Raw genomic sequence first — 17149 nt, 5'->3', positions numbered from 1 at the left:
CGAGAAGATATTTCGGTTACAGGAATAACCGAAATATCAGATCTGAAGATGGTTCTGGATGAACCGAAACCGGTCATATGAATAAAAAAATTTTGCAATCAAGACGGATTATAAGTAACGCCGTTCGAGAAGATAAAATATCCTGCCGGAGAAACATCCGCAACTGAGCATTATAGAAGAGGTTGACACCACTTCAGTAGTAAGGTTCTTTTTATTTTTCAGTAGTTAAAACACGACCTGTTTCTGATTCTTAAATGCCAATCATCAGGTGTTATTACTTTGTGCTGTGGCCCTGAGTGCCGCGGTGGACGAGTACAGGACGCGATGTATCACCAGCGAGCTCAGAGGACTTACTCAGTGCTCTGCGCTCGAAGTCCGTAAACTGTGCGACACAACGTTCTACTCAGTACAGCACTGAGCAATAACTAACAGACATATAACAATGTAACTTCCGGTAGTTACAGTTTAAACAAATAGCTGGAAATAAATAAAGCAACAGGGTTTAAGATTAAACGAATGGTACTGGTGGAGTAATATTATACAAGGCTTCTAAATCGTAAACATTTAACAAATGTCCAAAATGTCCTCCACTTCCTTTTACATATGCATAAAGTCGTCGAATCAAAGAGTGCCGCACACTTTCTGACACCCCTCGATGGGGTCGACTGCTTTCGCAGGCTTCCAAGGCACATGATGAAGTGCCCCTGCATTATTTATGTTGCCTGTAAGAACCAGTTGCTGGGGCTGGCCTCTCAGATAATTCAAAAGACTGAGGTCGGGGAACTGGTTCCTGTCTGCCAATCCATCCGTCACCCATGCGGCTAATATTATCCGAATGTATCTTGCAGCAGCCCCATCATTGATAAGCTAAATAATTCCTCTCATTTGCAGGGGTACTTCCGTAGCAAGCCTGGAAATGTGTGTTGAGTAAGAATCGTGTAGACAACATCTGTACGACTTGCTAGAAAAACACACAGACCTGCCCAACGCTCACCTACAAATCCAGTTCACACAATAACCTGAAATTGCTGCTGCTGCAGACTGCACCAAGACTGTTTACATCTACTCGTATCTACATGTATAGGCGAGTGCTTATGTCGAAGCAAACAGAAAACATTTTGATAATTATTTTGAGTGTTTCACTTAAGAAATTTGTGTAACCTTCTTTCATCAACAACTCAAAAACCAATGAGTTTCGAATATTTGGTCGGTACGTATTTTCTTCTTTTAATTGGAAGAATGAGCCCCCAAAATTTTGTAAGAGTGTTACTGATACACCCTGTATATACCGTGCGGTAACTGATTTCCATATTACCATTCCTTATCCATTACGTATTCGTGGCACTCGAAGAAGTGCGAAAATGAAAGCCCAAATTGATGTCGCTGCCAGAGTCCAACACTTCTTCATCGAAGTAGCGACGCTGCCTGCAGACAACGGAAGCCGACTTCGGCTGTTTTTCGATTAGAGTATTCCAACCTCTTTCAACTTCTGCGGTATAGAAACAAGAATTAACCATAACTACACTCTAATTAGTTTTGTATTCTACAGATTTTTTCTTTCATTCATCAGTTTTCTGAGTGGTTTGATGCGGCCCGCCATGAATTTCTCTCCTGTGCCTACCTATTCATTACAAAGTATCACTTGCAACCTACATTCTCATTTATCTGCTGGATGTATTCCAAAATCTGTCTTCCTCCACAGTTTTTGCTCTCTACAGCTCCCTCTAGTACCACGGAAGACAGTCCCTGATGCCTTAACAGATGTCCCATCATCATATTCCTTCCCCTTGTCAGTGTTTTCTATTTGTTCCTTTTCTCTCCGATTCTGCACAGAACCTCCTCATTCCTTACCTTATCAGTCCCGCTAATTTTCAAAATTTGTCCGTAGCACCACTTCTCAAATGCTTCGATTCTCTTCCGCTTCGGTTTTCCCACAGTCCATGTTTCACTACCACAGAATCCTGTACTCCAGACGTACATTCTCAGAAATTTCTTCCTCAAATTAAGGCCAGTATTTGATATTAATAGACTTCTCTTGGCCAGAAATGCCCTTTTAGCCAGTGCTAGCCTGCTTTTGGTGTCGTCCTTGCTCCGTCCGTCATTGGTTATTTTGCTACCTACGTAACAGAATTCCTTAACTTCATCTACTTCGTGACCATCAATCCTGATGCTAAGTTTCTCGCTCTTCTCATTTCTGCTACTTCTCATTACTTTCGTCTTTCTTCTATTTACTCTCAATCCATATTCCGTACTCATTAGACAGTCCATTCCATTCAGCAGATCATGTAATTCTTCTTCACTTTCTACAGATTAGGGATGGAAAATAGTATTCAATTCACTGGCAGACCTCACATAACTGGAAAGGAGAAAATTCATATCTGTTCCGACTCTTAACGGAACGCATTCGAAGAAAAAGTGTCTGAAGGACGTAATTCCTCCTAGGAGTTCCACGGGAACATCACAGTCCTAATAAAAATTCTTACACACGGACTCCCTGTGCGCGTTCTGTCTTCTTGGTATTATCCCCCTACCCTAGCTATCTCTGAGTGACCATGATTAACTTGACTAGCAGGACACTCATTTTGGGCATTTGTTATTCAGAGAAGCTTATTGTCTTGTAGTGCTCTGTTTAGAGACGTCACTTACTGTAGGGGTCCCGACGGCTCGGCCCACACGGCAGCAAGCGCGGTCAGACCCAGCAGCAGCGTCAGCAACTGTAACAACAGACGATTAAGTCAGGTACGGCGTCGTACTTTCTTTAGTCGTGGTGGAGAGGGGTGCAGGGAGGTCTGGGGTCCAACACCGTCTTCGCGACTGCCGCCTGAAGGGTGGTAGAGGAAGGATTCGTTCGTCTTGGTAGCTGAGTTGTCAGCGTGACGGGTTGCAAAGCGAATGGACCCGGGTTCGATTCCCAGCCGGCTCGGAGGTTTTCTTCGCTCGCGGACTGGGTGTGTGTTGTCATTATTTCTGTACCGTCGCTGCTATTGAGGCGTCTGAATGGCTCGAAAGCCAATAAAAAATGGCCTGTCTTACCGAACAGTACTGCCAGTCTGGACCTAGAGCGTCCAGAGCTATACATGCAGTTAGCAAACACTATGAACGCCTCGTAACGACGTAAAGGCTTCTGAGGGCTACGTGAAGCTTGGACACGGTATACCGAAGTAGTGGTCTGTTTCCCAGATCTCGTCTCTAGTTGTATTCCAAAACGACAGATGAAAAGATGATAATGAAATAATTGAATTCAAACACGTAATCATGGCGTAATTGCTTAAGCCAATGCATATAATGCCTATAATTCACGTTTTCATTAAGCGTCACGTGGTGCATGTACTTGGATAAAGGGTCGTTTCCTTCGGTGACATTTATGAACAACATTCACGTACGGAAATCCATGTTCAGTAGCAGTCTCAGAGCTGAGCTGTGTGAGCAGATACCAGTAGATCATCACGTTACGCCTAGAGCAATCAACCTTCTGGACAAGTGATGGAACAGAATAGTTCACATTAAGGTCATAGTACTGTAGATAGAATACTAGGTCAACTGGAGAAATATTGAGGAATAAAACTGCACAGTTCTTGTCGAAACCTGAGAGATCTGCTGTAACAGCAAAAGAAGGGAGATTGGTTTACCGTCGCCTCAAAGGCGAGGCTACTAAAGGCGGAGCACAAGCTCGTATTGAGGAAGTATGGAAAGGGAAATCGGTCGTGTCGTTTTCAATGTCCTCACTAAAAAGTAACAGTTATCATTGCGCGGCCTATGTAGAGAAGATTTATAACGGTCTATTTCCTCCCTTTTCCAATTAATGTTAAGTAGGCCTAACTCACTCACAATAGCTAGAAAATCAAAATTCTCCTGACAGATTAGTGGCCTAGTTGACGAATCACAGTAATTCGCAATCTTATAGGCATAAGAACGTTTTCAGTCGGACCACTTCGCGGCAGACTGCACAGGAAGTGATAAGTAATGTGGATATCTCCCTTTCGGAATATGTGTTTGCTCTGTATGTATTCCGTCGAATCTCAGTTCCTGCAGAGTTGTTGAAGAACTGAATTCTACGTTAATGCAAATAAAACATGTCATACGACACAGTGCTGTAACAGAAGTGTTCACTTTCTTGTAACGTTCGTCTATGATACAAATGATACAAATGAGAGACCATTATGTTCTCATTCATTTCTCTTTTATCCCCTTACACTTTCATTCCTACCCATAATTGGTTAGGTGGACTGATTGATGTGTTATTCCGGTAAAGACGTTGATTGTTTTCCCTGTTAGAACCCAGCGAAACGTGATTATGGCAAGAGATTTCCGAATTAGGAGTATTTAGAAGGACATATCTGGTTTTGGTGTTTGCAAACAGCTAAAGATAACCTACACAAAACATTGGTTGGAAGAGCGGAAATGTCAATACTCTTCATAGCCAGACAAAAAATAATGGGGTAGCCGAGTGGGGTGGTGGATCCTCTATCTTAGAGAATGTGGGGGTTAGGGCTGCAGCTAATTGGATAGGGTTTATTCACCACGAGTAGTTTCTTAAGGTGTTTTTGAATGGTATGAATAATCCCCCATTCCTAGCTCTCCAATTGAAATGTTTTTTGAAAGAATCATTCTGTAGCAGAGTTTGTAATCCTACTGGAACAATAAAACTGTTTGGTGGACTGCGATTCTAACCAGCAGCATCTTGGTCTTTCGCGAACAATGTTGCTATTGACTACTATATCCAGGCACGACTGACGATCCTCCCTCACAGCTACACGTCAGTATCTCTCTCCCACTTTCGAGACTTCACACAATCTGTACTGCAGACGTTGCTGGAATAGCACTTCTCTACGAAAAGATATTATGGAGAAATGGCTTATCCACAGCCTAGGGGATTGTTACAAGAATGTATCACTTTACAGTTGAGTGATCGTTGTTTTGAAACTTGGACATAGGAAATTTCTGGTAAGGGCTATGGGGCGAAACTGCTGAAGTCACAGGTCTCTAGGCGTACACACTAAATAAACTAACTTAAACTGACTTACGCTATGGCCAACACACACACACACACACACACACACACACACACACACACACACACACACACACACACACACACACACATGGCCGAGGGAGGACTCGAACCTCCTCCTGGGGGAACCCCGCAAATCGTGACAAGACCCCTCACACCGTATGGCTACCCCACGCGGCTTTTGAAACTTGCTGACAGATTACAACTACCCCTCACATCGTATGGCTACCCCACGCGGCATTTGAAACTTGCTGACAGATTACAACTAAGATCCAAACTGGCACTCGAGCCCAGGAACTTGCCTTCGAGAGGCATTGCAAATGAAATGATTCGTTTCCCCTGTGTATCCATTAAGGTTTGTAAAAATTAACAGCCACAAAGCATGGCTTGAGCTATACCGCCCCAATCGCCAGGTTGCGGCAAGGTTGGATGTGTCTGCTCGCTACGGCACAGGGAGCGGGGAGTGTGAATACAACCGCCGTTTGCGACGCCGTTGTCGACGAGAGGGCGAGCGCAGAATGGTTTAAGATTCTTGTGTGCGGCTATGAACCAGCCGGAACAGGTAACCAGCGCCTGGGGATACGATAGGAGACTGTTGGCTGACAAAGACGTGACGGTTGTAAAATGCACCAGCGGCGCATCACGTAGTGTTGATTTGATTCCTAAGAGGTTGGTCCCTGACTCTTACGTTTGGCAGCTGACTGGTTGGAGCTTGAAGCCAGAGCCTGGGAAGATGGGCATTTACTGGCTGGCAGAGTTTGGGTTTGGGTTGTTTGGGGGAAGAGACCAAACTACGAAGTCATTTGTCTCATCGGATTAGGGAAAGACGGGGAAGGAAGTCGGCCGTGCCCTTTCAAAGGAACCATCCCGCCATTTGCCTGGAGCGATTTAGGGAAATCACGAAAAACCTAAATCAGGATGGCCGGACTCGGGATTGAACCGCCGTCCTCGCGAATGCGAGTCCAGTGTGCTAACCACTGCGCCACCTCGCTCGGTACTAGCTAACAGCAGATAGGTGGAGGCGCTGAGTGCACCCTACGAGCAATCCGGTGCTGTTCTGGTTATCAAGGGGTTGATCCCTGAGTCTTGTGTCGGGCATCTGACTGGTTGGAGCTTGAAGCGAGCGCCTGGAAATACGATCGGCAGCTGCTGTCTCATAACCGGAGTAATCTGTTGCTGGAGTCTTACGGCGAACATGGAACAACTGGAGTACGGAGCCAGTGCCTCGGGCTGCTGCTGGCTGACAACATACGGATGGCGACACCGAGTGCACATGGGACGAGCCATTCGGTGTTGTCTTTGTTCCGAGAAGTCTGACCTGCGTCCGTTGAGGAGCAGCGGAACAAGCAGGACAAGAAGCGGGTGGAGCCGAGTGGTGATAGGCGGCTGAAGGCTCGAGTGAGAGAGAGAGAGAGAGAGAGAGAGAGAGAGAGAGAGATCTGCCGAACGTTTGAAGAACGGTCCGGCTGCAGGTGTTTGGTTCCCAGGACGACTGTGCCTGGAGTGCATGGGCAGCTCTCATGACTTGGAGTGTGCAGCTAACAGTTCCTTGGTGCCAATTATGTATTCCTTTGGTATAACGCCATGATTTCGCTTAGATAGGAGTTGTATTTTGGAGACTTTGTAGCCTGTTGCAGACTACCTACTCACAGGCAGTCGCACATACATGATTATTAGCCCCATGAGCCTGCTCACATTGATCACCGTCATTGCAACTTGTGTTATGGGAAACCTTTGCAGTAGATTGGTGTTGATGTTAGTAAAACATTGTTTCTTAAATTAATAAGGTTTTGGTCATTAAGTTTTCTGAATGGTTTAAGCTGTATTAGTTTCTTGTTATGAAACGTATTTGATATTGTTCTGTTAAGTTAAATGACACATTTGTATGCAAGGAAGCAGGTTTTCAGTTCTTATTTAATTGTGATGGTATCTTTTGTGTCTTAGGTCAGGATTTCACTGGTTTATTTATTCTCTAATTGAGGACTTTTAGTATTCTGAGCCAGAACTCAGTTCTTGATTATGAGATTTTATAACATACCTTCGAAGTTTGATTTAATTCCACTGTTCTTTGAACTGCAGCTATTACTAATTCTCTCGTGGAACAGTTTTGGTGCTGTTGTTTTGCATATTATTACTAAACGTGAACCAGCAAAGTTTTTCCCGTAATGAATGTAATAATTTTAAATTATGTGTTTTGGAAGTTTTTTACATAGTATTTTAGAAATTGTTTTCAATAATATAATTGTGAACGAATGGTAACATTGCTTAATAATAATTGTGCCTTCATTACCCCAATCACATCCACAATACAGCTTATGTTGCTGTTTAAAACTGCTCATAATACAGTATCAAAGTGAATCTGAGGTCAAAGGATATGTAGAACATTATACCGATAGTAAATAATTGAGACTGCAGCGAAAACATTACTGAAAGTTCCAGTAGCGTTTTCCATTATGTGGTGGACAATATCACTGTTATGTTTAGCTCATGCGCTTTGAAGCAGGCTAACGATATTTGCACAAAAAAGAAAGAGCCAGTATGTCTCTTAGTCATCAGACGCGTAGTACGCCCATAGAGTGAGTTCGACCGAGTGAGTTCGAACCAGTGAGTTATAGTTGTTTACTTTTTCTTGAAGTAAACTTGCCACGCCTTCGTATTTCGGTTGGTTTAGGGTCTCCTTTTACTACACTATGTGTGGAACTACCTCCTTATATGTGGCATAAAACACACACACACACACACACACACACACACACACACACACGAATAACCAACATCAAAGTGCAATTTTTGAATGCAAAATCCGTTGAGTAATCTATCCTCAATAAAACATTAACCTATACATCAGGAAGATTCTAGAGCCAGCGCTATTGCCATTCTTTCAGGTGGCCCATCAGGGGGGTATTGTCCGGTTTCGGGGGGGTATTGTCCGGTTTCGTTGAAAGGGGACGTCGTTTTCCCTCCCCCACCCTTCCCCAATTTTAGATTTTTCTCAGTCTGCAATGTCTTAGTCGTCGACGGGACGTTAAACCCTAATCTTCTGTCATTTAATTACACATTTACACAAATCAGTTGGTGAATGATAAATCTCCATCAGTGATCACTGTTTGATTGGGGGACATAATTTATTTACTAACGAAATAGGGTAGTCTCGAAAGCTTCTGATTGCTTCTGTCTTAAGTCTATTGTTCCACAAAAAGATCCAGTTATAAATTTTTACCCACAGCAAAATCCTACCAATGAAGCGAAGGTGCTATGTTAACTTATGATGATCTACCTGAAGAGTTGCTCAAGCTTTTTGGTTCAAATGGTTCTGAGCACTATGGGACTTAACATCTGAGGTGTTCAGTCCCCTACACTTACAACTACTTAAACCTAAGGACATCACACACATCCATGGCCGAGGCAGGATTCGAACATATGACCGTAGCAGTCGCGCGATTCCGGACTGAAGCATCTAGAACTGTTTGACCACAGCGGCCGGCAAGCTTTTTGGTTGGTTGATTGATTTTGGGGATGGAGTAGGGTGGGGGGGGGGGAGGAGGGGGGGGGGGACCCAACAGTGAGGTCATGGGTCCTATCGGATTAGGGAAGGATAGGGAAGGAAGTCGGCCGTGCCCTTTGAAGTTTTCTCAGATAGTGCTTCATTATAAATAACAACGTCATACGCAAAATTTTTGAGCTTGCTATTAATAAGGCCTGCTAGACCATTAGCATTAAACATGATCAGAAAAGGTCCCAACACAATCAGCTTCTGCTAAGCGTCTTGTTTCGGCCACCTGATCTAGTCTTTCTATACAGACAGGAAACTTCTCATCTCTGACTTCTTCTACTGTGCACTGCCTATTTTAGTTAACTTTTATAAACCTTTCTACGAGCCTTCAGCTGTTTGTTTGTTTGAAGTAGGATCGTAGGTAAGACATTACCGTCGCATTCGGGACGAGGAAGTTTCAAATACTCATCCGACCAACTATGGTTTGGTTTTCTGTGATATCCAAAACAAAGTAAGGTGAATCCCGGGATAGTTCCTTCACGCTTTGTGTCCTTTCTCTTCAACGTCTTCGACTAGCCACTAAAACCTAAACCTTTCTTTCTTTTTGAGGGTTCTTAATCAAATTTGTTTATCCTTAACGCACAATCCGTTCTTATCTCGAGCAATTATTTCAAATTTTTTGTTATCAATTTAATTAGCCAAACTTAGCATTGGTGATAATTCCTTTTTCACTCATGTTGCATTTGCTGAAATTTTGGTTTACCTTGGTTCTATGGCGTAGACCTACTACAAGTGTAAATTACCGTAGCGAGAAGCTGCAGCCTCTTTCTTCCTGAAAACAAAGATGTCTTTCCGTGACGTCTTTAGACTTCCAGCATACGCATTTGGTTTTTGTAGAAAAAATGAAATGATCGTATGCATCTTTGGCTGGGAGACCTCGTCTGTAATGTTCAACTGCCTGGTTCAAGTCTTCCTATTGTACGCCACTTCGGCCATTTGCATGTCGATGAATGTGAAATGAAATGATTAGGACAACAAAAACACTCAGTCACGGAGCGAAGAAAATCTGCCACCCAACCGGGAATCGTACCCAGCACCCCAAAGGGTAGAGGCGGTGACGCTAAACACCACACTTGCAGACTGTTTTTGTTAATATTGCGTACACACGCGCCTGTTAGGGACTTCATCCTCTTTAGTCCCTGAATTACAGTATTTTATATCACGTTATGTTGTTCAACGCCTTGCCAGGTCCACTAATACTGAGAGGTATCTTGATTTTAGTCTTTCGATGTCCTTGGATTGCTAACTCTAGGTTAGATTTGAGCTGGGCTAGAGTTTACCATTTCCGAAGATAAACTTATCTTTGTCCAATAAATCCACAATTTTGCTATCCAATTGTTTGTATACAGCTATATTTTAAAAGCGCAGACAAAGCTCTTGTGTTGGAGAAGAACGTAAATCAAACGTCTTTCCATAACTGATGCTCAAAGTGGACCAAAGAGCTTAACTGAAGACGAAAAAAAAATAAAAATAAAAAAAATAAACCGAGGCACCACTAAGGATTTTTTCGAATCGGATGGGTATCGGTAGATGCGGTGTATATGTACGGATAAACAAGTGATTATAATTTTAGCAAACGTGGAAGCTTTAGTGAAGAGAAACAGCTTCACAAATGCAGTAAGTCAGTAACGCGTTGGTCCACCTCTGGCCTTTTGCACGCAGTTATGATGCTTGCCTTTGATGATACATTTATTGGATGGCCTCCTGATGGATATCTTGCCAAATTCTTTCCAAGCTGCCCGTTAGATCGTCAAAATCCCGAGATGGTTGGAGGGCCCTACCCTAATGCTTCAAAAGTTATCAACAGGGCAGAGATCCGGTGACCTTGCTGGCCGAGGTAGGGTTTGCCAACTATGAATAGAAGCAGTAGAAACTGTCGCTGTGTGCTGGATTATCTTGCTGAAATGAAGCCAAGGATGACTTCCCATGAATGCCAGCAAAAAGGAGCGTAGAATATCGTCAACGTACCGCTGTGGCGTAAGGATGCCGCGGTTGCCAACGAAAGAGGTCCAGTTGCGAAAAGAAAATGCATCCGAGACCATCAGTCCAGCTCGTCTGGGTGTATGGCGGGCGACAAACAGGTTGGTATATCTCCGGTGTCTTGGTTGTCTCCAGACCCGTTTTCTCTGGTCCTTGGGGCTGTTTGAAGAGAGACTCTTCATTGAAAGCAATTCTCCTCCAGTCAGTGAGACTCCATACCAAAGTAAGGTCTGCAGGTGAGAGGGACACAGGTAGGATACCAACCTGACTGTCTTCGTCCAATGGCCCAACAACATGGGGTGTCATATCCTTTCATAGTAGGAGCCGTTTGGTTGTCAACTGCGACACCTTTCACAGCACAGAGATTCGTCGACGATATATTACGCCTCGTTTTGCTGCCCTTCATGCAAGCCATCCTGGGCATTATTTCAGCAACATAATCGCCGCCCACAAACTACGAGCGTTTCTACTGTTTGTCTTCGTGCTTTCGAAACTCTACCTTGGCCATCATGGTCACCAGATCCTTTGCTAGACGAGAACGTCTGGAACATAATGAGCAGGGCCCTCCAACCAGACCGGACTTTTTACTCTCTAACGTCACAGTTTTACAGCATTTGAGCCCATATCCCTCAGGAGGACGTCCAACAACTCTGTCAATCAATGTCAAGCCGAATAACTGCTTGCATAAGGGTTAGGCCTCCATAGCCTGTTCGGGAGGAGTTTATGTTCAAATTTGTGTGAATTCCTAAGGGACCAAACTACTGTGGTCATCGGTCCCTCGACTTACACACTACTTAAACTATATTGTGCTAAGAACGACACACACACCCAAACCCGAGGGAGGACTCGAACCTCCTGTCTCGGGCATGGATGTGTGTGATGCCATTAGGTTAGTTAGGTTTAAGTAGTTCTAAGTTCAAAACTTAACTTCTGAGGTCATCAGTCGCCTAGAACTTAGAACTAATTAAACCTAACTAACCTAAGGACATCACACACATCCATGCCCGAGGCAGGATTTGAACCTGCGACCGTAGCGGTCGCTCGGTTCCAGACTGTAGCGCCTAGAACCGCACGGCCACTCCGGCCGGCTAGTTCTAAGTCTAGGGGACTGATGACCTCATGTGTTAAGTCCCATAGTGCTTAGAGCCATTTTAATAACTTAACAAACGAAATCGTTGGTATGTTGATAGAGACACTAACAAACACAAACACACACACAAAATTCAAGCTTTCGCAACCCACGGTTGTTTCATCAGGAAAGAGGGAAGGAGAGGGAAAGACGAAAGGATGGGGGTTTTAAGGGAGAGGGTAAGGAGTCATTCCAATCCCAGGACGGGAAAGACTTACCTTTGGGGGAAAAGGGACAGGTATACTCTCGCACACACACATATCCATCCGCACATATACAGACACAAAGCAGACATTTATAAAGGCAAAGAGTTTGGGCAGAGATGTCTACATCTGTACTACTGTACTACATCTCTGCCCAAACTCTTTGCCTTTATATATGTCTGCTTTGTGTCTGTATATGTGCGGATGGATATGTGTGTGTGCGAGAGTATACCTGTCCCTTTTCCCCCTAAGGTAAGTCTTTCCGCTCCCAGGATTGGAATGACTCCTTACCCTCTCCCTTAAAACCCACATCCTTTCGCCTTTCCCTCTCCTTCCCTCTTTCCTGATGAAGCAACCGTGGGTTGCGAAAGCTTGAATTTTGTGTGTGTGTTTGTGTTTGTTAGTGCCTCTATCAACATACCAAGGCTTTCGTTTGGTAAGTTACATCACCTTTGTTATTAGATATGTTTTTCCCACGTGGAATGTTTCCCTCTATAATTTAAGACTGATTATGCCTTTCAGCGTTCAGTCTGGAGCATATCGCCCCTCATAAAATTCCTCCATGATCCCCTATTCAGTGCTACCGTTGGTGCCTCTCCTGATGTTAAGCCTATTACTTCAAAATCATTCTTAACCGAATCCAGGTACCTTCTCCTTGGTCTATCCCGACTCCTCCTACCCTCTACTACTGAACCCATGAGTCTCTTGGGTAACCTTGCTTCTCCCATGCGTGGAACATGACCCCACCATCTAAGCCTGTTCGCCCTGACTGCTACATCTATAGAGTTCACTCCCAGTTTTTCTTTGATTTGCTCATTCTGGACACCCTCCTGCCATTGTTCCCATCTACTAGTACCTGCAATCATCCTAGCTACTTTCATATTCGTAACCTCAACCTTATTGATAAGGTAACCTGAATCCACCCAGCTTTCGCTCCCATACAACAAAGTTGGTCGAAAGATTGAACGGTACACAGATAACTTAGTCTTGGTACTGACTTCCTTCTTCTTGCAGAAGAGAGTAGATCGTAGCTGAGCGCTCACTGCATTAGCTTTGCTACACCTCGTTTCCATTTCTTTCACTATGTTGCCATCCTGTGAGAATATGCATCCTAAGTACTTGAAACCGTCCACCTGTTCTAACTTTGTTCCTCCTATTTGGCACTCAATCCGTTTACATCTCTTTCCCACTGACATTACTTTCGTTTTGGAGATGCTAATCTTCATACCATAGTCCTTACATTTCTGATCTAGCTCTGAAATATTACTTTGCAAATTTTCAATCGAATCTGCCATCACAACTAAATCATCCGCATATGCGAGACTGCTTATTTTGTTTTCACATATCTTAATCTCACCCAGCCAGTCTATTATTTTCAACATATGATCCATAAACAATATGAACAACAGTGGAGACAGGTTGCAGCCTTGTGTTACCCCTGAAACTACTCTGAAGCATGAACTCAATTTACCGTCAACTCTGACTGCTGCCTGACTATATGTGTAAAGACTTTTAATTGCTTGTAAAAGTTTGCCTCTTAATCCATAATCTCGTAGAACAGACAATAACTTCCTCCTAGGAACACGGTCATATGCCTTTTCTAGATCTATAAAGCATAGATACAATTCCCTGTTCCACTCGTAACACTTCTCCATTATTTGCCGTAAGCTAAAGATCTGTTCCTGACAACCTCTAAGAGGCCTAAACCCACACTGATTTTCATCCAATTGGTCCTCAACTAATACTCGCACTTTCCTTTCAACAATATCTGAGAAGATTTTACCCACAACGCTGATTAAAGAGATACCTCTGTAGTTGTAACAATCTTTTCTGTTTCCATATTTAAAGATTGGTATGATTACTGCTTTCGTCCAGTCTGATGGAACCTGTCCCGACTCCCATGCCATTTCAATTATCCTGTGTAGCCATTTAAGACCTGACATTCCACTGTATTTGATGAGTTCCGACTTAATTTCATCCACCCCAGACGCTTTATTGTACTGCAATCTATTGACCATTTTCTCCACTTCCTCAAATGTGATCCTATTTCCATCATCATTTCTATCCCATTGTACATCGAAGTCTGAAACGTTACTGATCGTATTTTCACCTACATTCAGCAACTCTTCAAAATATTCTCTCCATCTGCCCAAGGCATCAACAGGATTCACCAGCAGTTTTCCTGACCTGTCCAAAATACTTATCATTTCCTTCTTACCTCCCTTTCGAAGACCGCTAATTACACTCCAGAATGGTTTTCCAGCACCTTGACCCAATGTCTCCAACCTATTTCCAAAGTCTTCCCAAGATTTCTTCTTGGATTCTGCAATTATCTGTTTGGCTTTGTTTCTTTCTTCAACATAACTTTCTCTGTCTACCTGAGTTCGAGTATGTAGCCATTTTTGATACGCCTTCTTTTTCCTTTTACAGGCTGCCTTGACTGTGTCATTCCACCAAGCTGTTTTGCTTCATCCTACCTTTACACACTACTGTTCCAAGACAATCTTTAGCCACTTCTAGTTCTGTGTCCCTGTACCTTGTCCATTCCTTTTCCAATGACTGTAATTGAGTACATTCAACTAACTGGTACCTTTCTGAGATCACTGTTATGTACTTGTGCCTGATTTCCTTATACAGAAGTTCCTCCACTCTTATCCTCCTACATACGGACCTGACCCCCTGCACTTTCGGCCTCACAATACCAATTTCACTGCAGATTCAACAGTGATCAGTGTCACTGAAGAATCCCCTGAATACACGTGTGTCCCTCACAGCCTTCCTGAATTCCTGATCTGTTATTATACAGTCAATGACGGATGTGGTTCCCCTGCCTTCCCAAGTATACCGTTGAATGTTCGTATGTTTAAAAAAGGAGTTTGTAATTATTAAGCTTATACTGGCACAGAAATTCAAGAGTTGTTTCCTGTTCCTGTTGGCCTCCAAATCCTCTCCAAATTTACCCATAACCTTTCCATACCCTTCTGTTCGATTTCCAATCCTGGCATTAAAATCACCCACGAGCAGAACACTGTCCTTGTCCTTTACTCTAACAACTACATCACTGAGTGTGTCATAAAAACTATCCATCTTACCTTGATCTGTCCCTTCACAATGCGAATATACTGACACAACCCTAATTTTCTTGCTAGACACTGTCACATCTATCCACATCAGTCGTTCGTTTACATACCTTATTGCTGGGTTCCATTTCTTTCCTGATGTAAAGCGCTACACCCCATTGTGCTATTCTTGCTTTGACTCCTGACAGGTAGACCTTGTATTCTCCCACTTCCTCTTCTTTCTCGCCCCTTACCCGAATGTCACTAACAGCTAAAACGTCCAACCCCATCTTACCTGCAGCCTCTGCCAGCTCTACCTTCTTCCCAAAGTAGCCCCCATTGATATTAATAGCTCCCCATCTCATTACCATTTGTTTGCCAAGTCGTATCTTAGGAGTCCCTGGGTTGTCAGTTAGAGGTGGGACTCCATCACCTCCAAAGGTCCGAGGCATTTTGCTCTGATTTTTGCCAGCATCGTATTTAAAGTACCAGGGAAGCAGGTTGCTAACCTTACTTGCCCCGAGTCCCATTGAGTTTTACCCCTAACGGTTGAGGGACTAACCGGTGGATTTGGTAGTCTTTGCCGTATGAGCACAAAGGTGACCACGACTCAGAATATGTCCGAGATGCCCAGCCTTATTCCAAAGTAACTGGTATCCCGACTGTCGGGACCACTTACTTGGCCACTCATACGTTGTCCGTGGTTCATGAACTAGGACATGACTACAGGAACCCACACCATATATATATATATATATATATATATATATATATATATATATATATATATAAGGGGCTAGAGGTGTACCAACGCATTATTGACTTGCTCAGTTCGTGAAGGTCTTTCTCTTGAATAAATTTTTCTGCAATTCTAAGAAATTGTTTGTCTTTGCATACACAACACATCTACCAATTCCCGTCCCATTTGGACAACTGACAATTGGACAATTCGTTTGTGATGTGTGATTTTTTTAATTTTATTAGAGCAGTGCTCCTGACTCTTCCTTTCTAATGGTGTGGTACAATAAACATACAGAAACTTTCCAGAATGAGATTTTCACTCTGCAGCGGAGTGTGCGCTGATATGAAACTTCCTGGCAGATTAAAACTGTGTGCCCGACCGAGACTCGAACTCGGGACCTTTGCCTTTCGCGGGCAAGTGCTCTACCATCTGAGCTACCGAAGCACGACTCACGTCCGGTACTCACAGCTTCTGGAAACATCCCCCAGGCTGTGGCTAAGCCATGTCTCCGCAATATCCTTTCTTTCAGGAGTGCTAGTTCTGCAAGGTTCGCAGGAGAGCTTCTGTAAAGTTTGGAAGGTAGGAGACGGGGTACTGGCAGAAGTAAAGCTGTGAGTACCGGACCTGAGTCGTGCTTCGGTAGCTCAGATGGTAGAGCACTTGCCCGCGAAAGGCAAAGGTCCCGAGTTCGAGTCTCGGTCGGGCACACAGTTTTAATCTGCCAGGAAGTTTCATACAGAAACTTTGTTTAACATGTGGCCTTCTGGTCATGTGCATTGATATCACCACCGAAATTCTTTTTAAATTATGAAATGCAAACATAACCGAAAGTTCCATGATCATTCAAATTATTAATCGCAACACTTTTGTCTGTTTCACAAGTTCACAAGTAACGTTCACTTTCCACATCAACGGGGGCACTGTCTTGTGTCACATTGACGAAGAGAATAGTAGCAGTTATCATTACTACGTCATTGTAGCTACAGAGCAAACACTCGTATCATCAGTTCCTTTTTTCACATCGCCGATCGTAACAAGCACCGCTACGGCAAACACTGTACGATTTTAAACGTACTGCACTGCGAAGCGAAGGACACAGCCTGCGGAAGCGCGGCGACTCACCGCGGTCCTGGAGGGTGCCATGTCAGGGGAGTGACGTCGAGCTGTGCGTCTGCGACACGCGGGCTGCCTGCGGGCCGTCGCCCGGCGGCAGGCCTTTTGTAGCCTGGCGACGCCGACGCCGGCGCCGGCGTCCCCCCACTGGGCCGTCCATTTCCCGAAAAATATGCGGCAGCCGGCGGCGAGCCAGCGATGACGCCGTGGGGGGCTGATTTCTCCGGAACAATGGCGACAGCGGCCGCCCTTGGCACTGGCCGCAGCGCCACGCGCGGACACCGCCGGCTGCATCCCAACGGAGGCGACGACGGGCAGACTAGAGATGGGTCGAACTCGTTCATTCCCGTGAACTACTT

General features: G+C 44.2%; 1 protein-coding gene across 1 annotated transcript in view; it reads right to left on the bottom strand.

Moving 5' to 3' along the window:
* The window catches only part of LOC126188987 (putative uncharacterized protein DDB_G0287191), a 33519-nt gene extending 16639 nt beyond the window's left edge, over positions 1–16880 (bottom strand). Inside the window, exons 1-2 of the mRNA XM_049930780.1 lie at positions 16800–16880; positions 2647–2714 (exon numbers count right to left, since the gene is read on the bottom strand). Coding sequence (XP_049786737.1) covers positions 2647–2714; positions 16800–16820 — 89 coding nt within the window. The 5' untranslated portion in view covers positions 16821–16880. The remainder of the gene's footprint in view (positions 1–2646; positions 2715–16799) is intronic.
* Between the last annotated feature and the right edge of the window lie 269 nt (positions 16881–17149).

The sequence above is a fragment of the Schistocerca cancellata genome, chromosome 5, assembly GCF_023864275.1.
Source record: "Schistocerca cancellata isolate TAMUIC-IGC-003103 chromosome 5, iqSchCanc2.1, whole genome shotgun sequence".
Lineage (NCBI taxonomy): Eukaryota > Metazoa > Arthropoda > Insecta > Orthoptera > Acrididae > Schistocerca > Schistocerca cancellata.
This window is presented reverse-complemented; position numbering and strand designations above follow the sequence as displayed.